Source organism: Semicossyphus pulcher, unplaced genomic scaffold, assembly GCF_022749685.1.
Source record: "Semicossyphus pulcher isolate SPU_LCO1_2020_fin unplaced genomic scaffold, fSemPul1.0.p SCAF_11, whole genome shotgun sequence".
NCBI classification, from domain to species: domain Eukaryota; kingdom Metazoa; phylum Chordata; class Actinopteri; order Labriformes; family Labridae; genus Semicossyphus; species Semicossyphus pulcher.
The window spans coordinates 25593134-25616853 of NW_027211615.1; the positions used below are offsets into that span (position 1 = coordinate 25593134).

A 23720-nucleotide genomic window follows, 5' to 3' on the forward strand; every position below is an offset into this window, starting at 1 on the left:
CATTCAAGTGCTCTTTAGATGCTCGGGGGTTGCCAGGTTGGGAAGTCGTTCTTCAGACTTTGGTGTGTTCACAAGTAGGGCCGGGCAATATGACAGCAACATAAGAGAATGTACCCCTGACAGTTTGTGTTGACTGTAAAGGGTTAGATCTGCATGAAGCAAGATGAGGCTGGCCATATTTATGTAAAACATAAATTCTGTTTTTGAAGAGGAATTCTTTCAATCCCCCTGAAGATGAATATCCAAAAAACACGTTCCCTGCCCTTATCCTCTGCTGATGAAGAATCAGAACCACCATCTCTTCATCACGCGAGATATTTACTGTCCTCTCCTCTGGGAGTTTTCACTGAATGAATAATCCACCAGCCTGATGCTCCTTCTCTGAGGATAAGCTCATAACTTCTCCCGAGGCTTTCCTCGAGCCCTCGATCACATCAGCACTTATAATGAGATGAGCTCTGAAGCAGAGAGAACAATCGTGTGTGGAATCAAGAGCGGGGGCTCTAAAAATATCTAAATCTGACATCGCTGCACGTTAGGCTTTTGTGGCTGCTGGGAAATGTTTCGACAGAGAGATGAGCAGCTGTTTTTATTCTGTAAATTGGTTTAACTGCAGCAACAACTGCAAAACACACTGAATGATTCATTTTAGAATTTGCTTTTATCACACAGGGATGTCAAGGTCAGTTGTTTCCCCTTTATATACACGTGAAAGACGAAATATAACCATAACTCTATTTCATTGGATTTTCTCCATATAATTAAACAACTTTGGAACTCATAAAAAGCAATAATCATAACAAAAACTGGCAAAATAAATGCATGCTAGGGTACTACTAAGTTTATTGGTACTATGATAGCTTGATTTATGAGTATGAGACCTTAACATTTGAGTGTTGTTGTCGTATTTTTGCACTCTAAGCTGCCACAAGAGGGCGACATTTCCTCCTCTATTGTTTTATCTGTACTGCTTTTATTTTGTAAAGCCACAGAGAAATGTCTTTAATTTTACCATCTTCTTTAATATGGAGGTGCAGGTGATGCTTCAGTCCATCTCTGTAGGATGGCCTTGTGTGTTTGGGTTAGAGGCTTCAGTTGGGGCAAAATATAACCTGCATGTTAACAGAAACAAGATGTTGGCTCCATTAGTTACTAGTTTCCCCCACATTATCTATATTATCAATATGTATCAAAAGGTGGTTTCATTTTTCAGCTTCAAAGGCAGACATGACAATAAAATTAAAGTAATAATCTCAAAGATTTTCATGTAAATAAATGTCTGTTAAGTCTCTATCTATCGCCGAATGAAGTAACACAATGGTGATTGAGCCGATGGCCCACTGATGAAAGCCTTTGCATTTGCAGTGTTACAGACTGGCTGTCTGTGGCGACTAACGGAAAAAATCGCAAGCGGTGCCCAGTGAGTGACGCGTTTTCCATCAGCCAGCAGTGGTTGGTCTGCCAGAGAGGGTAGGCGGAGCTAAGCGGCTGCTTTTCCGCTCTCTGCAAGTGTTGCGAGTAAACAGTAATCTACTATGGCTGAACAAACAAAGAAAAGATGGATGACTACAGATACAACTTCAACAAGAAGTGAAAATCCAAAGAAAAAGAAACAAACTCGACGCTCAGATGAAGCAAACAGTCTGAAAAGGAAAGCGACCGTCAGCCAGGAAAATCAAGAGTTACAACCGGAGCCAACCGTGGACGTCACACATGCAACACTGTCTGCCAAAGAGAACAAAACTGAGATCTTTGAGATTACAACTTTAAAACAAGACGAGACGGCTCTTTCACATAATGATTTTTATTAAATTTCATGTGTTTTATTGAACACAACCTTTGACTAAAACAACAGTGAACGTTATCAAGTGCATTTGCTTTTCAGTCATCCCTTTTAATCAATCCTAGAGTCTTAGAGTACAAGTTAGTGTCCACTAATGCTGCAGCGGCATCAGAATCAAAGCTGGCTGTGTTTACATCAAACATGACTGCTTCATACACTGCTTCAAAACACACAAACAGCATACAGATTAGGCTTTCATGGAGAGAGTGTCTGAAATAAGATGTTGAGTAACATTTCAGAGAAAACAGGGTCAGATGTGCAGGAACTGCAAAGAAACACAGCGAGTCTGATCAGAAACGTAACGGTGGAAATGTGTTATTATGACAAAGTGTTTATTGCACAATTACACACATGTTTGACAGGTCTTGGTTTCACTACACCCTGACATGAACACAGGAAAATCTTCATGGCTCAAAAACAAATATTGAATTCAGCAAACATACTAATATCTGATCATTTTAAATCAATATTTGCAAAAATCAATCAATATTGTTGTGCCTGTCTTTAAAAAGAAGCATCTATGTTGTAATTTTTGTCCCGCAATCTCAAAACAACCAATATCTATCTTGTTGAAATTTCCAGAACAGCCAGTGAAAGATATTTAAGTGTCTTTATCCAGTCTCTTTTTCAAATGAAGTTCTTCATCAGTCTCAGACCATAGACGTGGTGCTCTCTGGGTTGACCCTGACCGGCCTGGTGCTCTTCCTCAGGTCCTGCAGCTGTTTGGCCGGCTTGCCCACGCCCTCCTCGAACCTCCGCTCCACCACGGGCAGCACGGTGTCGTGGAGGAAGCTGGCGTTCTGCACGATGAAGGTCTTCTTCTCGGGGTCCTGCTCGCAGCGCAGGCTGTAGTCCACGTGCTGCACGGCCACCAGGATGATCTCCCTCAGGCTCTCCAGCAGCACCATGTGCAGCTCGGGGAAGTAGAGCTTCAGGCCTTCCTCCAGGAAGCTCATCATCTGCTTGGTGAAGGCCACGATGGTGTAGCTCAGGTTGACCCAGCAGTCGTCGCCGGTGTACTGCTCGAAGCTGCCTATGCCGCAGGTGCGCATCTCGTCCTGCAGTGAAATGGATTAATGTGGTATAACAGTGATTTAACATATTATTTATTGATTTCTTGTAGGTGTTTCCTGGGAATTATTCTTATAGTAGACGTAGAAATCACAGCCTACAGAAATTCAAATATGGCAATTATTTTGGAACACATTATTTGAATTCATTTATCTGTTTTTAGTGTAGTAAATGAGACATTAAATAAAAGAAATAGCAAAAAAGAGGAAGCCTGAATTTAAACCAGCTCTAAACTTTCATCAGCAGAAAAATGAAGGTCAACAAAATCTGTAAAATCTGAAACACGCGAAAAAACATGAAAGAAAACCACAACTTGAAAATCTATTCCACCTTAAGTTTGGTCAGCGCCTCAGGTGTCATGAGGTTCATCCTCCTCCACATCTCCTCAGAGTTTCGATGCTTCGTTGCCTCCATGATGATGTCCTTGTAGCTGAGCAGAGCCGCCTTGATGTCTTTGACCAGCAGCGACTGCAGGGTGAAGGTCAGGTCCAGGCCGATCTCCGTCAGCTGCTGGCAGTGCTCCTTAGCTACTTTAACGCACTCTGCTGCTGTCGACAGACTCTCCTTACTGTCAAACACCTGAGGCAGAAAAAATATCACTTTATTATGATAGAGGTTTTAAATAAGCCTATTTAGAGAGACGTTTTGGTAACCTGTTTGCACCATGTCTACATTTTATCTAAGCATTGTTAAGTTGTATTTTGTACTGCCACTACCATATTGAAATGGATCTTTTCTGTCTTATCCTGTCCCTACCTGCTTGCTGAAGGCATCCACAAACATCCTCATAGCTGATCTGGACCAGACCACGAAGGCGGAGTAGCAGCCCGTGTTCCCTGCAAAGTCCATCTCAAATTCTTTGGCCGTCTCCAGCAGGCTGGTGAAGAAGATGTTGCAGAGTTTGTGGATGTAGAGCAGCGTGGCTCCCTCTATGCGAAGCTGTCGTATGGCCGTCTGGACCGCAGCAGCACGGTTCTTCAGGAACAGCTCACAGGCCTTAGTGGACTGACCTGCAACACAGACGACAACAAGTCAAATAAACTGCAAATATGTGATCTGATGTAGTAAGACGGCATTATAATGCTATATTTGTTTGTCTATTGCAATTACACACTAAATGCAAGTACACTGCACTTCCTTAATAACTACTGGAAAGGTGAACTTAACTGGAAAACAGTGTGGTGCAGAAAAGTTGACACTATTTTATTGTGATGAAAATAAAAACAAAGCAGGACCTAGTCTGATCAGTTGCGACACCGCCCTCCTTGTGGCTTTTGGTCCCCCACGAAGTGACCGATCTGGAGACAACTCGAACACCAGAACCTCCGTCAGCTGCCGCACACGCTCGTCCACCTTCGCCCTCAGCTCTTTGACCCTTGGGGTGACCGGCTGGTCTTTGAGATACTCATTGAGCTTGTCCAGCAGGTCCACCGCTCCCTCAAAGTCTCTCTGTGCGATGCAGACGTCCAAATCCTCTGGCAGCTCCTGGATCCACTCCAGGCTGAGGTTCACGCTTTCTTCAGTATATGCCGGCTCGTCATCCTCCACATCAAAAGGGTTAGTGGACACCTCAGCTCTTACCGGAGAAGTGGGGACCTCCTCTTCTTTCTTGTGCTGATCCTTGGAGACTTTGTTCTTCTTGGTTTCATCCAGGATCTCCAGCCACTCCTTCTTGATTTTGCTGTTCTCCGCCTGAAAGATGCGACTGTCCGGGAACATGAGGATCTTGAACATGTCCTTCATGGGAGGGTTGTCCTTTACGTTGACAACGGCGAAGCTCTCCAGGTCGTACAAGGCGTTGTATTTGTACTTCACGGCTCCTCTGCGGTTTGGCAGCCAGGTGGAGATTAGCAGGCAGTCATTCATCAGGAAAGCATGCACCTTCTGGATCTGGGCCATGTTGTCAACATCAAACTCCACAAGGTCTCCATTGTAGACTAGGTGCCTTCCTGGGGTGTCCATGATGTTTTTACCCCCCTCCACTTTCTCCAGCAGAGAGGTGAGTGTCCTCTGCTTTACCTCCTCTGTTTCTTTGGGGAAAGCAGCCTGCATCTCCTTGGAGGTCTCGTCCTTGTCTGATATAAGTAAGGCCTGAGTGATGCTCTCCATGATGCTCTTCTGCTCCGTCAGGATGTGACTCAGCTGGTACATCTCGCTCTCCAAGTAGGAAATCTCTTTGGCCGTTTCAATAAACTGTCTGTAGTTCTTATAGACGTTTTTCTTAAGGTTTTGAGCCGTTTCGTCGGCCAGGTTTTGGATTTTTTGACGGTGCTCCTGCAAATCTCTGTCGCCATCGGACTGCTGTGACAGCTGCTTGACGTAATTCTGCGGGTCGAAATTAGGCGATTCCAGAAGCTTCCGAAGTCGGTTCCCCGTTTCCGACATCTTCTATCGTGTGTGTGTTTAATTATTTAGACAGAATGTTGTCAAATTATGTACAAATGTTGACAGAAGAAGAGTTCATCGAGGCTCCTTGGCTCATACCCGCTAACAACCCAAACAGGAAGTGGTAAACTGGTTTACACCCTGAGACGTCACGGGATCCAGAAAACGATCTGGCCAACAATTACCTTGAAAAGAAAGGTTTATGAATGCCTTTCGGTAGTTTATAGAAGCAAAAAACATTCTGTGGTCACAGTATTTTATTATTCGTTATATGTAAGACGACATTTTTAGCTTATTTTCATTTATCTAATCTGTTAAGTACAGCACAAAATCCCAGAGTAGTTTTTTGATTGGCCAACTGATCGAAACAATAATAAAAAAAGCCTACAAATCCCAGAATCTATTTCCGTTTTTTCAAAGTAGCGGACGTTTGATCAAGTGTTATCATAACAAAAGCAACAGCGTTTTAAAAGCATGAATATATGCCACAAAAAACACTATATACCACTTATTATTGAAATATTTACATATTAAAAAGAAATCTAGCTATAAAACGACAATTTCTCCTCTAAATTAAAAGATTGCCACAGTTAATTTTTTCAAAGATTTTATTTTGAAATCATTAACGGATATTCTTTAGTTGTATTTTGACAGATTTGACACGAAAGCAGTTGGCGCTAGCTGAGGACTGACAGCAAACACCATCTTCCAACATGAAGCTTTCAGTGTTTTGCTGAAATCATGACACATCAGAGTTTGTTTTTTATCGATTTTATATCTGGATTTTATATTCTGAGTATATTGTGGCTCCGGTGAAACTGACGTTTGATGTTTAAGAGCCCTGGACGAGCTACGTTTGCTTGTGCTTCGCTCGCTTGTTTCCAGCTAGCATCCATAACCGTTACCCAAGGCTACTTAGCTAGCTAGCTAGCTAGTTATAATGGATGGTGATTTGCTGCTCGCTATCCAGTTACAGGAACAGTTTGACAATGAATACGAGACGTCATTGTTTTCATCGAACAGTTTTGAGGATAATGAACCCGGACAAAGCAGCAAGAAACGGAAAGTGGAGGTGACAGGAGGTGGGGGAAGCGATGTTGTCCCCTACTGGAAGCCGACTGCCCAGCCCGAGAAGCCGCTGTCCATCGTGGACGAGACCTGGGAGATGCTGGACCCCAACCCCGATGTCAGATCCATGTTTCTGGAGTTCAATAGCATGTTCTTCTGGGGAAAACTCAGCGGGGTCGAGGTCAAGTGGAGCGCACGAATGACACTGTAAGTCATCAGTTGTATTTTCTTTTCTTCGTTTTAATGAGAGTTATGACGTGTGTATGTAAGTTTGCGTTTTCCTTTCTATGCTTCTCTTGCAGGTGTGCTGGTGTTTGTTCTTATGAGGGCAGAGGTGGATTGTGTTCTATCAGACTTAGTGAGCCTCTGCTGAAGCTTAGGCCAAGGAAGGACCTGGTGGAGGTGAGGTTGACACTCTTGCTTTATTATTTTAACAAAGTCTTGTCCTGCAACTTGAACAAAAACACTTCAAACCCCTTAAATTGGAGTTGAGAGCATAAAAGGCATCAAGTCCCAGTGGTGTGTTTGTTTGTCAGTGAGTGTGAGATGGCAGCTGCAAATAAACAGAAACAAACACTTTTGTCTTTTCATTGCGACATTTTCACTATTGAATGCTTTTGTTTCCACAGACTCTCCTACATGAAATGATCCACGCGTTGCTCTTTGTGACCCAGAACAACAGGGACCGAGACGGTCACGGGCCTGAGTTCTGCAAGCACATGAACCGGATCAACGACGCCACTGGGACAAAGATTTCTGTAGGTCTATCTTCTATAACACATATCCTTTCTTATGTTGTCACAAACTATCACAGACAGAATAATCATCTGAAACATGTCTATTTTTCTGTCCTCTCCTCAGGTCTACCACAGTTTCCACGACGAGGTTGATGTGTACCGGCAGCACTGGTGGAAATGCGACGGGCCCTGCCAGACCCGCAAGCCCTTCTTTGGCTTCGTGAAGAGGGCCATGAACCGGGCTCCGTCTTCTCTTGACCCCTGGTGGGAGAACCACAGGAGGGAGTGTGGAGGGACCTACACCAAGGTCAAGGAGCCTGAAGGGTACGGCAAAAAAGGCAAAAAGGATGGAAAGACAGCGGAGAAGAAGGCCCCAGCACAGGGAAAGCCTTCAAGTACAACTGCAGGTGATGAGTTTATTCTCATGTTTTATGTTTGGTTGTTATAAGCAGCAAAATGAAATGTAAAAGGAAAGAGTACAATTTTTTAGGGATTTCTTTCACCACATAGAAAATGCAATAGTCTCTTGCCTGTCTCTGAATTTGTACCTTTTTCCCCCCTCTAAGGTTCTGGATTACAGGACATCAGAAACATCATCCCATTCACCGGCAAAGGCTTCCTACTGGGAGGAAAGTCACAGCCCTCCATGTCTTCCTCCCCATCTCACCAACCAACAGTGCCTGTAATGAAAACATCCTCGTCTAGCCCCCTCTCCTCTCCAAAGAAACTCTTTACCCCTTCGTCTACAGCTAATAGTCTGAACTCCCCCGTTCGCTCTGGTGGCGCTCTAGGAATATCTAACAACTTCCCCTCCGTCAGACCAGCTACCTCCACAGGGCCAAAACCACCTATGAAGAGGTCTGTGGGTAACACAAGAGTTTTTGTTAACATCAATGGCTCGCCTGTGAGAATGTCCAAACCCCAAGGCAGCAGCAGCAGCCAAGAAGCAAATAAAATCAGACAGAAGACCATTGAGGAACTCTTTAGCAGCACAAGCATCAGGACGTCACTGAGTCAAACCTCCGCCTCCAACACAGAAACCAAAAGAGATTCACCAAACAACATCACAAGTGCTACCTCTGCTACTTCCTTCTTTCCTAAACAACAAACCTCTCAACCCTGCCCCAGTAAATCCAGCAATTCAAAGTTTCCATCAGGAGGCAGTCCTGCTAAACCAACACAGTCCAAGTTTTTCAATCATTCGAACAATGACGGTGCATCAGGAGCTGCTTCCAGGAAGAGGCCGTGGGACGACCGCAGCTCAGCCAGCATCTTCGACTTCTTCCAGAAGACATTAGGCAGCGATTCAGCAGCCCCGAGGGAGATGGTGAAGACCAAATCACCTGCAATGCAGCAACGAACTGCCACTGCCACTGCCACCTCCTCCTCTACTTCCTCCTTCCATTCCTCTGCAGGGCTGCCCACTTTAACTCCCTCCTCCTCCTCCTCCTCCTCCTCCTCCTCCTCTTCTGCATTGATGGTCAGCTGTCCGGCATGCCAAGCAAAGGTGCAGGAGTCAAAGATCAACGAGCATCTTGATTCCTGCCTCTCCTAAATGAGGAGGAGCACATTAGGAGACAGACATGTCGAGTAAAAAGGGGCATTGCAGTAAAACCAACTTCCATAAGGTGTCGAGACGTTACAGAGAGTTTGCTGATTTTATCTGATGTTGCACTGAAGCTCCTTTTGAGTTTCTCATGTTAACTTTGAGTTCTTTTAGTGAAATAAGGTTCATTTTAGACACAGTTTTACTTCCAGTTCGGATTCATTTCAGAATGTAATAATGTAAATCTATTCTCAAGAGTGCCTGTCTGACAAATCTGTCCTAATTTACCAAATACACAGCAGGGTTTAAGAGTTTGTGTTCCAGCAGACACTGAAGCATTCATACTTTTGTTATGTTAAATATTTAAAGGTTTGATTGTATATGATCTGTCTGATCCAAAGCAGACTTATTGTAGTCTGAGTTCACATGCTGCTGTGTTATTTCTGTTGGAAGGTTATTTTTTGGCTCCCCTGGGTGCGGATGGATCGTCCTGTTCCTGTAGTCTGATGTCTCCTCCGCCTCAGCAGAGAGACACTGGCCGACCTCTGCTGATCTGTGGGAGTCAGGTTTCACGTTTGCAAGCGATTTATTTTCTGCACGTCTTCACATTTACTCTGCAGCCAGCTGCAGGGTCAGGCAGGGCACGGGTATCTGATGGTGCCTCATGCTAGGTAGTAATGTTCTGAGATTACTGGTGCACTTCATCAGTCAGATACACTGTAGAAAACTGACTTAAGTGTTGACTTATTTTTCAGGTAAACCTTTTTATATCTGTTATATATGTTCCACTTTTATATGTTGTGTTGTTTTGAAGGAAGATGCTAAATATGTTTAATGTTGCCAAATAAAAGGTTTTATTTACCTAAAAATGTGTAGCATCTTTCCTGCCAGCATTTTACTATTTATCACATCTAATCATACAAAGTGTTGAAATATTAATGAACATATTGCAATTAAACAGTCATGCTAAACAAATATTCACAGCACTCAATAGTTTTGATGCTGATTTTGCAGTTTCAGTTTGTGTTTTGATTTGGGAACACTTTAAATTTAGCACCCTAAGCTGCTCAGAGTGAATAGAGACAGGAAAGGAAAAGGCAGACAGAAAGTGGGTGTTAACAGAGCTATTGGGTGAGCAGAAAGAGGGGGCGGAAGGGGAGGTCAGAGGTCAGGCAGCGTGAGGCCAGCTGCTGATCAGGACCACGCCCTCCTGTCTCTGCAGGACAGACTGAAGCGAGACCAGAGGCAGCGACAAAGCATGTGAGAATACACCCCAAACACCCATCCCATTTCAATTACCACAGTCTGCCTCTGCTGCTGCTGCTGCACATATCTTTGACACCATCTGTCCGCACGTGTATCACCCTTTGAAGTCAGGAGTCGATCAGGGAGGGAAGGCAGGCATGGGTTTCCTCTGATGTTGCAGTTACCAAAATGTGAATCTGAGGGCTGATGAAAGAGGAAAGATAAAGTTTAGCTGCTCAAATCCGGATTAAATTTCAACTGCAGATATTATTTTTGCTAGTATTTTTTTTCTTTGAGCCTCAGACGTAGGCCAAATTTAATTGGGGAAGTTCTGCCAACAGCTTAAACACATGTGAAATGTGACAACAGGCTCAAACCACACACTTCTCTTTTTGTCTTTTCGTACAGGTCCACAAAAATGGTTGGAACTTAACCAAGCTTTCAAATGCAAGTTTTGGAAATAGAAGTATAATATTTCCCTCTGCAATGTACCAGAGTGGAAGTGAAGTTAATGTACCTCAGGATCGGATTTAAGAAAGGTATTTTAGTTACAGAGATACAGAACAACAATAACATCATTAAAGTGATAAATGCAGAAGTGTCAATAAAAGTTACATTGTGCAGGAGCAAGTTCCCACGGATAAAGGTAGTTCCCTCTCCATAAAAGTATTTTAAAATTCCCCAGGGGAATTAAGCAGAAAATTTGAAGCCTCGAGTTTGGCATTTAGGCTGTAGCCATTTTATTTATTTATTTTTAGGGGTTTATGTTAACAACATCTGGACAAGAGGGTGGACAAGCTGGTTGTGACTTGTCTACCACAGGTAGCCATGACCTTAAATAAACCCTGCAGGCTGCTTTATTGTATATTTACTCTAAATAGGATCCATATTTTACTGAATTAAAGTCATGCTGTATTCAAGAAGACTTGAAGCTAGACATTTAGACCATAAACTCACAGGAAAAATGTTTACTGAAATTATAAATAACGTTTAAAGAAGGCTACGTTTTTCATCTGCTTCCATACAACCAGGCCCCCTGCTGGCCATTAGGAAGAATGCAGGGCGAAGGCACGTCCGTATTGGCTTTTATCCGCATTTAAAACCAGGAAGCTACATCCTCTTCTGTTATACAGTCTATGTTCTACACTTGGAAGCAGAGTTTATTAAGAAATGTGGCAACACAGTTACGTTCACTCCCACAGTTAGAGACGATTTATTGTTTCCTGTCAGAACAAGTGAGGAAGCCTCAAGGAGGATTTTGTGTCTCCTGAGCAGGAACACGTCTCGGACCAGAACGCACCAATGTATCACCAATTTCTTTTGCAGTTTTATACAATAAAAATACATCCATTGTCACTACAATTACCATAACGTCATCCTTATCCCCCCCAGAGGCCCCTCAGCAGAGGAAAAACTCATGTCAGTGACAGCAGCTGCTCTAACCGGCCACTCCTCTTCACTGACCCGCTGTACGCTAACACACTACAGGAAGCTGACCTCCTCCAAACCCACACATGCACACACACTCCCTCCCTCCTTCCTTTCAGACCTTTTGTCTCTCTCTGACAGTGATGCATCCCACACAAGCTCCAAGTTCAACGCAATGTTGTTCTGGTGGACGTGGCAGCAGCTAGATTGGGACTGAAGCGTGCTTTGAGGTCGTCTTTGTTTTTTTGATAGGGGAGGCAGTTTTTTCTCTCTTACAAGTATATTATATAAATCTAATTTTAGTCAATGTGATGTAAGCAAACTAATCAGACGACAAGCTTCATTTCATTTCCATTTATTTATAAATATAAAATTGGAAACACTCACACACCAACACAGAGCATCTTACAACGTGTATCTTGCAAGACCTTCTCAGAGAACGTCCGCGGTTTCATCCCTGAATTGCAGTTGGGTGAAAAATGTCATGTGACTTATTTATTATGGAAAATGTTGAAACTAATATTCTTGCATGGTGGTAAATATCTAATATAGTAAAGCACATTTGCCCCATGGGGATGCTGCTAATGCTAACATTCATGAGCATGTTATACTGAAAATCTTATTATTAGTATACTCAATACACGGTACCTAAGATAAGGCACAAAACAACTTTTAAGAGACAATATAGAAAGAAAAATTAGGATTAAACTAAAATAAAGCAGACTAAATAAAAAGCAAGCAATCAGAGAATCGATGACGGGCGAACTCTGGGAGCCGTTTGTGTCCACATGAGTAATTATCGTGATTTTTTTTTTAGCCTTTAGCGAGATATCGCTTTCCAGCTGAGACATAAGCGGATATCTTTAGACCATTATTAGCCGGCCTACGCTAAGTGACGTAAACGCATTGTGCTTTTTAGGACGACAGATTAACACCAGCATGCTACAGTTACACGTATCCCCGGGGGGTGCCAGCATCATACGCCTAATCCTTTGATCTCAGGAGGCAGCAATGATGAGGATGGCGGTGATGAAAGCTTACAGAGGGGTCCTTCTGCTCAGAGATACCACCAACTAAACAGATTGTCCTTGATCAGTCTCTCTAAACCGCGCAGCTGTGGACCACCAACTGATGGCTAAGTGTTTTATGTAAAGAGGGGACATGCTGCTTTTCAATATACAATATGAAACTGTTAGCATGTAATTGAAACTCTCAAATACTGTTAACACTGAGACACAAAACGGTTAATTATTTATCCCCAAAACTTATTTAGCTGTGGCCTACATTAAGTTTTAATTTGCAACAACACTAAGAAATCAGTTAATTTTGTATTTTAATATAAACGCCATATATTTTCTAAGTGGTTATAATGCTGCTCAAACACAGTGGTAAACAATCTCGACGCACGATAATGACAGTGAGCTTGCGGCTGCAGACTTTTAAACGTGACAGGTGAAATAAAACACTGCGAGTACTCGACCAATCAGAAACGATCAGCACTGCAGGCCCCGCCCTGAAAGTTCCTGGCCATTTGGAAAGTACTACCCCCCAAGCAGGGACTTTTCAGGGGGTAAATCAATTACCTTTGTTACGGCTGTATGTGTTCCCTGCACTGTTTGTCCCTTTCCCCCTTCTGTTGTGTCTTCACAGCTCTTCCTAGGTGATTGCTGAACGAGGTTCACCTGGTCTTGAGTGCTTAAAAACCCCGGACATGACATCTGAAGACAGAGGCTTCTGGAGTGGGGACTACTGTGGTTCTGTCTCTCACACAGAGATTTTGTGTTGTTGGGTTTTGTTGTTCTTCAGTTAATGATTTGGTTGTTTCATTGTCCTTTAATAAATCCCAGGGTTTTGACTTTTAGAAGGGGATTTATGTGAATTAGTTGGGTTAATTGTGGATCGTTGTTAGCCCCCATATAGGGCCGCCTTAGGGTGGGGCGTAACACCTTCCTTAAACCTTCTATCAGTAACAAGAAGAAAAAAAACGTAGCTAACTAATGCTAGAAGCAACACTGACAGGGTTAGCTCACTAACTCATCTTAAAAGGTTTTTTGTTTAGCTTCACAGAATATAAAATAACATAATCTTTATGATGTCATATTATGGTGTCTTAGTTTGGTCTATTTTCGAATTGTCATGGCCATTCATAAGATATTGTCAGTTTCAGGGCTTCATATGAGATGATGTGGGATGTGGGAACATTACTGTCAGCAGTGGTCGAGTAGTTGTTGTAGTTTTCAGATCGTTAACCCAAGTAAAAGTACTAATACCATCCTATAAAAGTAATTTATTTCTCGTAAAAATCTCCTGAAAATGCTATTTTAAAGAAGGCAACTATAATCAAGAAAACGTAGCTTAACGTCTTAAACAATTAAAGATACTCTATACCCCTGTGCCTGACTATGTTTTGTAAGATTTCATCTCACTCTCAAGAAAGAGTGTGAGTACAAAATGTATATTCACATAATGTTTAACTATTCTTTCAAAGAATCAAGAGGCTTTGTATCTGAAAGCTTAGGAAACACCTTTTGACCAATTACTTTGATTTGAAAATTATCATCAAATCATTATTTCTTGGAGCCATTAAGGAGCAGTGGCGGATATTATAGCTTACAGAAATCATTTGTAGAAAATGTGTGTTGCATCTTTCACCAGCAAAGCAGAAAAGTGTCTTTTAGACCCTATTTGACTGCATTAGTATCTTAACTGTCTGTGTGAAATGAGGCATTTTAGGTTCATGTCAATAGGGTGATCAGGCATACCAGGCTTCAGGCTTCATCCATCTGCCTGCCTCTGAGTGAGTGTGTGTGTGTGTGTGGTACAGCACATGCTGCTCTTTTGCCGGGCGTGTGTGCGATGCTTTTGTGTGTTGGCTTCAAGGTTATTGTTGTGTTATTGTTGTGACGGGGCTGCAGGCTGGGGGGGCGGGAAGTGAAGCCCACCATCTGTCCTTTATGCTCAAACTATTGTCTTGTGCACACACACACACACTCCGTCATGACCCAACACTCTCTTGTCTGCACTCTGCTGGGTAAAATCTATCAATTTGTTTTATTGTTGGGACACAAATAAACATAATCCCCCATTAAACCAATTGGCAGACATTTAGCTTAACACCAAAAACTATTGACAGTTCATACAGACAATCGTCCATGTTTCAAAAGATAGAGCATTATACAGCCAATCTAATACCTTTAGAAGATAATGAATTAAAATTACCATATCTATTCAATAAATGGGAATAATTTAACAGCAGTAGTTGTTTTAAATATAGTTTTAAATATGAAATGTCAAGAAGTCTCCTTTAAACTTACTTAAATGTTTCAAGTTTTTACAGTTTATCATTAATTTAACCTTTATTGTATAAATTAATAGTTTATTATTAATTTATACAATATCTGTGTTGCTTTCGGGTTAAAATCTCTTTATACATTTACAGATAATGTAGAATAGAAAATACTGTCTGTTTCACAGTCAGTATTGGCAGGGAGACGCCCAGCAGCCACTGTGTTAAATGGACAGGAAGCGGATTTAACTACTCAGCCTGAATCCAACATCATCAAGTTCACAGCATTTAATCATAAAAAGTCCAAATATTACATTTCAAAATAAAAGCTTACTTTTTGTGTAGGCAATACAATTATATAAAGCATCTTTCTTTAGATCTTTTGGTTTTTAAGGGGATATTATAGAATCCGTTAACATGTTGTTGATATATACTTTGTAACATTATGCACATAAGTAGCACCAGTAGTGGTAGGACTAGTAGTTGGTTGATCAAAGTGCTGCACTATTATGATAAAATACATGAGAAGCCCATATTAAGTGACCCAGTTATTAGTTATATATATTTAGTACTTTACAATTTAAAACAATACAGTAAACCACACAAGTGATAGCCTATTCCGTCATGGTTTGGAGTATGCACATTTGAAAACCACAATGTAATGTTTATCTCTAATCCTGTCTCAACATGAAAAATTTATGTTTGTATTTTGAAATAGGGAAAAATGCTTTGAGAACACAAATTAAAAAAATGACATAAACTTGGTGTAGTAAAAATACATACATTTGTATTTTAACTACACCAAGTTCGCCTGTGACGGTTTTATTTTGACAATCACACCGGAAATTTAATTACCGACATCCGGGTAACTTGACGTGGCGTCGCTGGCCGCTCTGGGCAGAGAAAACCACGGCTGTTGCTCGGGTTGTTTAGTGCGCGAGACGACCGCTTTATTCTCAGCGTTTTTCGAATTTAAGGACTAAACAGTCAACTTCAGAGTAAATTATAGCACTTATTCGCTTATTAAATCACAGGACAATGAATGGTAAGTCAACGAACGGCTCGTTGGGAGGCATGGCCTGTATCGAGGGTCTGCCCCCGCTGCCAAAGAGCCTGAGCGGCTTGCTGAACTCGAGCGGCGGCTCCTGGAGAGAAATGGAGAGGATGTACGTGAAGAAAACCATGATCCAGGACGACCTGAGCCGAGGCAGGAATAACGCCGACAACCTACTGGCACACAAGCCGGCCAACCTCGACGCTGCTCTGGCTCTTCTGCGGAAAGAGATGGTAACATTATAGGGAGTGTTCATTTATTTGAAGAGAAGAAAGTGATCCTGTTTTTCACCACTGCGAAGGCTGTTTAATCCCTATGCGTTGTGCATTCGTATCCAGCCAAATTCCCCATAGAATCACTGGTAGTTTGACGCTGACTTGTATTTAGACAAACTTAAACACTTCTTAGCACATAATTTAAAGTTTTAACAATTTTTTAGAATCCCCTGTAAGATTCGGCATACGTACCATTTACTATACACCACATAATATAGATCAAATATCAACTTTGATGTATGGATGTCGCTTTTTTGCAGCAGCGAACAGACAATTTCTAATGGGAGAAGTTATCATTGTTATGTTATAATTCTGTTTAGTAAATAAAAGCTTTACGTGTGCCGAGGTTTGGAAAAGACCCTGTTAATTTCCCAAGTGTTTTACTTTTAATGCTGCCTGTAGATGGAAGTCTGTCCTAAGCATGATAAGATAAAATACGATTTATCAAACGGAGTCTGGTACTGAAATACCTTTATTCAAGAGAGAGCAGGATCAGGCACAGCTTTGCGTTGGATGACACAAATTAAAGCATTAGGCTTGTACTGATTTTTATTCTAAGCTGAATTTAATTCCTTTTAGCTTAGTAGGTTAGGGTTAGGTGAACTAATACATGTTGTTACATTCATTGAGGAGTTAACAGAGTGAAACACACCCTGCACACTCCCTTGCCAGCAGCAGGGATTTTCATAACCAGAACCAGACCAGATTTCATTCTCAAGGTAGACTCCCCCGCACAACAAAAGCCTGTCCCCTCATATCCAGTAATTTAGATGGAATAGGTCAAACTGTTGCTGAAACTCAATCACTTTTGGATTTTGTGATGAGCTTTACTAAATCCTATTTTGCTATTTTCCCTGCAGCTTGTTCCAGGCGACTCCAGGCTTATTGCTTTGTCGCTGTTAATGTATTACTACGTGTTTGTAGTTCACGTTGTCTAATAATTTGACAGTGTCCTATATTCCAGAGTCTGTAAGCTGCTCCCCTGTTTGTGGAGCACAATGCTCACTCTCAGCTGTTTGAACCGACTCTGACTTGCATGTCTGCCCACTGTAATCTGTTTGAAAGACAATGCAGTGACCCAGAGTTCAAACTGCACTGTCAGCTGAGTGCTTTGCAATAGAAATGCCCTTTTCAACCCTGCCTTTGACTTCTGGTGTTGAGTATAATTTCAGGTAGGGGTACAATTTAGGACTATTTTCAATATCTTATAATTCTGTTGATTATATTTAAGGTAATGGATTAAAGCCATTGGACAGAAACATATGATAAAATAGTAGAAAATAAGAAATAGGAAAAATATATCATATAATCCTTTTTACAATAAAAGTAAAAATCACCAACATCATTGTTGACAGTTTGTCTTTTGATCAAATAATCAATTTATTGATTAATTGTTTTTGCAATTAAGTAGCTTTTTTTAAATGATTCATCAGCAGTTCTTTTGATAATCGATTAACCATTAGCCATTATTAGTTAAATTAGCCAAAATTTGCGTCTGAGGATTTGCTGCGTTTCTTTGTCTGATGGAGAGGTGCAAACATTTGTCAATTAATCCTTAAGTGGATTGTTAATTGATTTGTTAATTGATCGCTTGTTAAAGTCACATGTCCTGCAAAAAATGGCAGAAAATGCTGTTTCTAGACTGAAATATGAAGGGTGTTCTGTTTTTCTCTGTTTTATATGATATTAAACTGATTATCTTCTGCTTTTGGTCTGACCAAACAACTCATATTTAAAGTAGTAATCTGGAAGATCTCAGTTTCGTTGTCTTTGAGAGCACACTTCCCAGATATCCAGACAGTGCTGCATGTGTGACGTCCACGGTTGGCTCCGGTTGTAACTCTTGATTTTCCTGGCTGACGGTCGCTTTCCTTTTCAGACTGTTTGCTTCATCTGAGCGTCGAGTTTGTTTCTTTTTCTTTGGATTTTCACTCATTTTTGAAGTTGTATCTGTAGTCATCCATCTTTTCTTTGTTTGTTCAGCCATAGTAGATTACTGTTTACTCGCAACACTTGCAGAGAGCGGAAAAGCAGCTGCTTAGCTCCGCCTACCCTCTCTGGCAGACCAACCACTGCTGGGTGATGGAAAACGCGTCACTAACTGGGCGCCGCTTGTGATTTCTTTCCATGAAAGTCGCCACAGAAACCCAGTTTGTAATACTTCCAATGCAAAGGCTTTCATCAGTGGGCCATAGGCTCAATCACCATTGTGTTACCTCATTCTGCGATAGATTTTCGCACAATCTATTTTGGTTTTTGTCAGACAAAATAATGAAAATAATCCCAGCTCTAGTTGTCTCCAGAATCTAGAGAACATGGTTAGAGTCTAGAGCACAATTTAAGTTTTTTTTTAGCTCAGTTAAACTTAGCTAACTGTATATTTAAAAAAAAAAATCAACAAATAATCCTTCAAAGATGTTCATTAATATATTGTGTATTAATCAGGATCTTAATGTCGCCCTCTTCCAGGTGGGCTTGCGTCAGCAGGACATGTCCCTGCTCTGCCAGCTGTGGTCGCTCCACGAGTCCATCCAGGAGTACAAGGGCAGCTGCCAGGACCTGAGCGCCGCCTCCAGCCTCAGCATGATGGAGAACGGCTACTTCGACGAGGATGATGAGTATTACGGGGAGCCTGGCGCCACTCCCACCGGAGAGCAGCCGGACGGAGAGGTCGGAGACGAGACGTCAACATTGGCAACCGCAAAGAATGGCAGCGGCATCGGCAAAGACGACAGCTGGGACTCCTTTCACGTTACCATCTGAGGCCTTGTTTTTCTTCTGGTGGATGCATATTTTGGGGGTAAAAGACTGAGTAAAGCTGGAGGGGAAGTTGAGCTCTGGCTGTGGAAACTTTTCAGCCTCAAGAAGGAACTGGCTGGTTAGAGATAGCAGCTTATGGTGTTCCGTTACCATAATAGACGATGAAAATAAAGCTCCAGCTTAACTCCTCCTCAGGTGAAACGCGCTCCTGCTTGTGCTGCAGAAGGTTTTGTGTTTTTTGCAGCGTGACCAGGAGCTCCATCAGACTGCAGAGCTGAGAGGCCCGGTGCTTTGACAAGTGGCACTAACACTCAGGAGTTGAGATGGATTGTACTCTAAGACTCCAAAATTAGGCAATATGAATATTTCTTTTTATAAACAGCTCTGCTGCTGCTTTGTATCCAGCGTTTTTGCTAGCCAGTTACCCATTTTTGGCAGAACTTTTTTTTACAATTACAAAATATATGAACAAAGTTGTATTATTTATTATATAATATAAATAACCAGTCGGACGTTTTGTACTGCAACTCTACCCAGGTAAAAGGGTGCAGCATTTACAGGTCCCCGAAATTGTATGGACGGGACACCTGAACTCTGCAAAGAAAGGATGGACTGTGTGGACATGCTGGTGGGAAATCATTCATCTACATTAACCCAGAAGGTCTCGATAGGAGTCGGAGAAAGAGGTGAAGTCCTCAAACATCTTTTACAGTGTACAAATGCTGGAAAGGAGGAGTGACGGCTCCACTTTCTTTGAAAATGTGAAATGTTCAAAATGCTGGAAACAGTTGTAATTGTTTGCATAGGCCACACAAAACCTGGAAGTCCAGCGTACACGTCTGCAGATAGCTTCTGCTGGGATGCATCACAGACGACTTTGACGTGTCCCTGTTTTCAGACTGGGTGGTGTTAAAGACCCGGGTTTCTCTTTGGCACGTTATGCATTATAATCTTCCATGGTCGACATGACGCTTGTTTACGAAGTCGTGGCCATAGTTGCTGTTGAGGATAACTTTATGCTGAGATCTGGGAATGTAGCAACATCACTCAAAATAAGTACGACAGTAGATACTTGAGTCGCCTTCTTCCTGGGTAAAATATCATAAAAGTTATTACACAAACTATGAAATATAGCTAACGTACATAACAAGCATTATACTTCAACATGTAGTCAGATAGCAGGCACTTATTAGCCAGCATCCATTGACAATAATCAAGATGAAATGGCTCATTCAGCCATTGCACACGTAACCAGCTTTGGAGCCTATATTCTCAATATACTCTTATCGAATAAGCGTCGCCTGGAAGTGAGAAACGGTGATCGACTTCTCACGTAATTTGCACTTGCCAGCTGCAGTGTTTGTTTAGTTATCAGAGACATGAAAGGGCAGAGATCTGACTGGCTCGTGACAGCCAGGGAGTTTGTTTACTCTGGTCGCTGTGGCCTTCAAATGTTGCTCGCAGTGTAAACACAAAGCTGTAAATGTGGTAGCAACTATCAACTGAATACAGGGTACTTTATAAAGCTTTGTATTCCTAACTGACATTTTCTTAACAGCTTTCTCTTATGCATCTAGCATTGGCCTGTAGTTATACTATACAGGCTCAAGACCAGGCTGGATATTAGTATTATAAGTGACATGCCTGCAAACCTCCCAAAGGCTGTTTAACTACCCAAGCCTCTTCTAAAACTGATCCAGAGTTATAAACAATATAAAACTGGCCCCTAATAAGATTGTAAAAGCTCTCCTGATGGATTTCTGCTCAAGCTTTGAATAACAAAACATTGCAAAGGCGGCCATATTTGAGGCGACAGGATCAAATGTGTGGATGTGAAAATACTGTCGCTTCTGCTTCACGTGAATGATCAGTGCAGTCTTCCTTAATATCTCCAGCAAACGTCTGAGCTCAACCTGTAGCACGCAACACCACAGCAGCTGTCGCATCACTCAAAACTACACGACACACCTCTGTCAACATCCACCATCACTCTGCGAAGGTGTGGAGAGCTTCAGTAGCGTGTTGAAGTTGTATCTATTATCTCGTGTAGACTGGTCCACTGCATCTTGGTGTTATCGTGGAGCACAAACCAAAGAAAGTACGGCACTCGAAATGAAATGTATTTGGCTTAAGGTGCTGAGGAATTCCTATCTAACTGCTCTTGAATGGCTATATTTTACTTTAAAGGTACGCTACATAATGACTTAATTACACCTGATGTCTTGAAGAATGTCAAAACAAGTTACGTAGAAGAAGACGGCTACATCAACATGGCGTTGCAGCATGGATTTTTCATTGCAGCGATAGATGAAATATTTCCAGCTGAACAACATAATGTTTTTTTAATTTAAAACTCTTTCCCGTGGCTTTTTAAAAAACTGTTGTCACAGACTGACAAGCGAAAGTTTCAGTAGCTTCATGTATTGTAAACACTGCCTGCAGTCCAAAGTATAGTGTCTGTCACTGTGTGCAAACCCATAATTTCATGGTGACTTACAGTCAGTTATCTCGCAGACATTACAGCACAGTGTTATTAAAGGAATAGTTCAACATTTAAGGGATTGTCCTCACGGCTTTGCATCAATAATATTCTTTATTGTTTTTAGATATGAAGCTACTCCAAGCTGCCAGTTAGCGTAGCTTAGCATAACTGGACTGGAATGGAAACAGCTAGCCTGGCTCTGTCCGAAGTAGGGTGTCAAGAGATTTTTTACAGTACAATAACCTTCATGATCTCACAGTGTTACAGAATTATAAATAGGGGTGGGACAAAAAATTGATGCGGTGATATATCGGCGTCCTGACTCAATACAATTATGGATAAGTTGTCAAATATCAATATTTAAAGGAGCAATTCGCCCCTGATAAAAGCCTGTCAGTCAAAGCTGGTGTTCTCTGTAATCGATAGAAGCAATAATATTTGAAATTGGCGCCATAGCTGTGGAGAAAGTTGTACAAACAGCTCGTGGTTTCGCCCGTTCTTCATTCCAACAGCACCCAGCATGCATTGCGACCCAGCGAGAGACACTAGAGTGAAATACTAAAGTCTTTACTGCAGGCAACGGCTCAGAGCCGTACAGAATCCGAAATACGAGAACATACCGGTGGATCGTCTAAAAAAACTTCCAGTCTGCGGTCTACATTTCAAACTGACGATTTTGAACGAGACATGACATCAGAGGCAGGTGTCCTAGATTGACGAAGTGTAGTTTAGCGAGCGTCCTCCAAAGGCACAGAGCCAAATTGAATTTTTTCCTACCATAATGGCATTAGCTCCCCATGATAGCATGACAGGACTAAGAGTGAAAATTAGGGAACTGGCCCTTTAAATTTCCAAATCTATGGCGGTCTTAACAGATTTCCCATGTCATGAATTAGGGTTACGTGAATGGATTGGCCAAAGAAGTTAATCAAATATCAAGATGCATCATAATATGATTGTCTTACAACATATTAATTATGGTTCGTCATCGCGGGCCACATGTCGTATTGTATTGTCGTACTCTGCAATTCCCACCCCTAATTATTAATATTTTCTGTTACAAATATGCATTTTCTGCAATAATATAAAACTAAGCTTTTCCAAAATGAGTGTTAAAGTTGAGGTAGATGTTTTCTTCCTCACAGAAGCACCTCCACCTCCTCACTTTTATATCTGAACACCTGTCCTGTTAATATCCACAATTCAAGTTTTGTAAATAAAACCAGAAACCTAAAAACAGTCTTCTGTAGAAAACAGTGGTACTGACTCCATAACTATCATGTGAATGTTTTCTCTCTGTTACTTAACATTGTGTCTGTACAATAATTCCTGCATCTGAATGCTAATAATATTACCAGCCAAATTACAAGTTTAGGGTCGCTTAAAAACACCTGACACTAATCTGAAGCACATCTGAATTGATTTTACACAAAACTTGACCCCATTATTTATTGGATGTCTACACAATTAGTGCCTTTAAACCCCTCAGACCTGCGGTTTGCTGTGTAACAGTGGGTCGAGGATTTACCATGAACTGTTTGACATGCACTTGGTTTTTAAAGCTGCTACGTGTTGATGACTCCTGCCGCCTCCTAAATCCCTTCATAGCGGTGTGTTTCCTCACTACAAATCCAGAAAATCCCAGAAAGAGCTGCTTAAAAGTTTCTGCTAAGACATTTGGAGGTTAACTCTGGTATGTGTCTGTCAAAGTCTCCTTTTTCATGTTCTTGAGGAGGATGCAGCTGTTGGGAGGGGTGTATTTTTGATGCTTCCTCCCTCTGAAATTCGAGTTGCTTCAGGCTCTTCATGCGGAGTGAAGCAGTCCTCCCTCTCGCTGGTTTGTTCGAAGCTTTCCAGAAATTGTATGCATCAAACATAGACCAACAAAAATAACTCAAAATCAATGTAAAACCATGTAGCAGCTTTGACTTCCAAACCATGTAACAGCCTTAAAATCGTGTCATTAAAGCTACATGGTGCACTCCTCCCTTGTTCAAACATTGCAAGTGTTCCCACTATAACTTTGCACTTGTTTGTGGTTCCTCTGTGTGAAATCCTGCAAAACGTCAACTACCTGATCCTCTTTGAATTGGTGTTTATTACACAAGCGCACAGTGCTCCTTTTAGAGCGACGTTACTGGAACTAAATCCAGCACAAGACATTTAGAAAGGAGCTTTAAATCGAACACCAGCAAAGTTGTACCCAGTTGAGTAGTGTGTGTTTCCTGCTTTACAAGCCCCCCTTTTTTCATGTGATTATTGGATGTGTAATGTGATGATGTCACCTCAGGGTAAACTTGTGGCTCCTGCACCCTGGAAGGACGAAAAATCCTCTTAAATATTCGATTGTAATTCGTTGATGTTTTAACCATGCAAAATGTGCATACTGATTACAGCAACAACAATGGATGTATTTCAAAGTTAATGTCATGTTTTGGTGCGAGTTTTCCCGAAGTCAAACAGCAAAGGGCTTCTTTCTAAAGCCGCCATTTTGTAACAAGTTTGAACAATCAAAGGAAGGAAAATCAATCGTTGGAAGA

The 23720-nt window shown here is 41.7% G+C and overlaps 3 protein-coding genes across 3 annotated transcripts; 2 read left to right on the top strand and 1 right to left on the bottom strand.

The window, feature by feature from the left end:
• Positions 1-1802: 1802 nt before the first annotated feature.
• exoc8 (exocyst complex component 8) lies at positions 1803-5403 on the bottom strand. The gene is made up of 4 exons (XM_069657172.1): positions 4150-5403; positions 3671-3924; positions 3245-3493; positions 1803-2901 (listed from the first exon to the last, which is right to left on the bottom strand). The coding sequence occupies exons 1-4, from the start codon at positions 5297-5299 to the stop codon at positions 2494-2496; spliced, it is 2061 nt and encodes a 686-aa protein (XP_069513273.1). The 5' UTR covers positions 5300-5403; the 3' UTR covers positions 1803-2493.
• A 576-nt stretch (positions 5404-5979) lies between these two features.
• sprtn (SprT-like N-terminal domain) lies at positions 5980-9385 on the top strand. Its single transcript, XM_069657239.1, has 5 exons — positions 5980-6574; positions 6670-6769; positions 6997-7125; positions 7229-7511; positions 7671-9385. The coding sequence occupies exons 1-5, from the start codon at positions 6240-6242 to the stop codon at positions 8657-8659; spliced, it is 1836 nt and encodes a 611-aa protein (XP_069513340.1). The 5' UTR covers positions 5980-6239; the 3' UTR covers positions 8660-9385.
• A 6139-nt stretch (positions 9386-15524) lies between these two features.
• Positions 15525-21891, top strand: fam89a (family with sequence similarity 89 member A). Its single transcript, XM_069657594.1, has 2 exons — positions 15525-15896; positions 18408-21891. Exons 1-2 carry the CDS (start codon positions 15648-15650, stop codon positions 18699-18701), a joined length of 543 nt encoding a protein of 180 aa, XP_069513695.1. The 5' UTR covers positions 15525-15647; the 3' UTR covers positions 18702-21891.
• The last annotated feature ends 1829 nt before the right edge of the window (positions 21892-23720 follow it).

Excerpts from the sequence above, each read along its gene's own strand:
- exoc8 (XM_069657172.1), bottom strand. The coding sequence starts at position 5,299 with ATGTCGGAAACGGGGAACCGACTTCGGAAGCTTCTGGAATCGCCTAAT. Across the intron at positions 3,925-4,149 it reads GTCGCAACTGATCAGACTAG|GTCAGTCCACTAAGGCCTGT; the intron begins GTCCTGCTTTGT and ends TCTGTGTTGCAG. Across the intron at positions 2,902-3,244 it reads AGGCGCTGACCAAACTTAAG|GACGAGATGCGCACCTGCGG; the intron begins GTGGAATAGATT and ends ATTTCACTGCAG.
- sprtn (XM_069657239.1), top strand. The coding sequence starts at position 6,240 with ATGGATGGTGATTTGCTGCTCGCTATCCAGTTACAGGAACAGTTTGAC. Across the intron at positions 6,770-6,996 it reads CAAGGAAGGACCTGGTGGAG|ACTCTCCTACATGAAATGAT; the intron begins GTGAGGTTGACA and ends TTGTTTCCACAG. Across the intron at positions 7,512-7,670 it reads GCCTTCAAGTACAACTGCAG|GTTCTGGATTACAGGACATC; the intron begins GTGATGAGTTTA and ends CCCCCCTCTAAG.
- fam89a (XM_069657594.1), top strand. The coding sequence starts at position 15,648 with ATGAATGGTAAGTCAACGAACGGCTCGTTGGGAGGCATGGCCTGTATC. Across the intron at positions 15,897-18,407 it reads CTCTTCTGCGGAAAGAGATG|GTGGGCTTGCGTCAGCAGGA; the intron begins GTAACATTATAG and ends GCCCTCTTCCAG.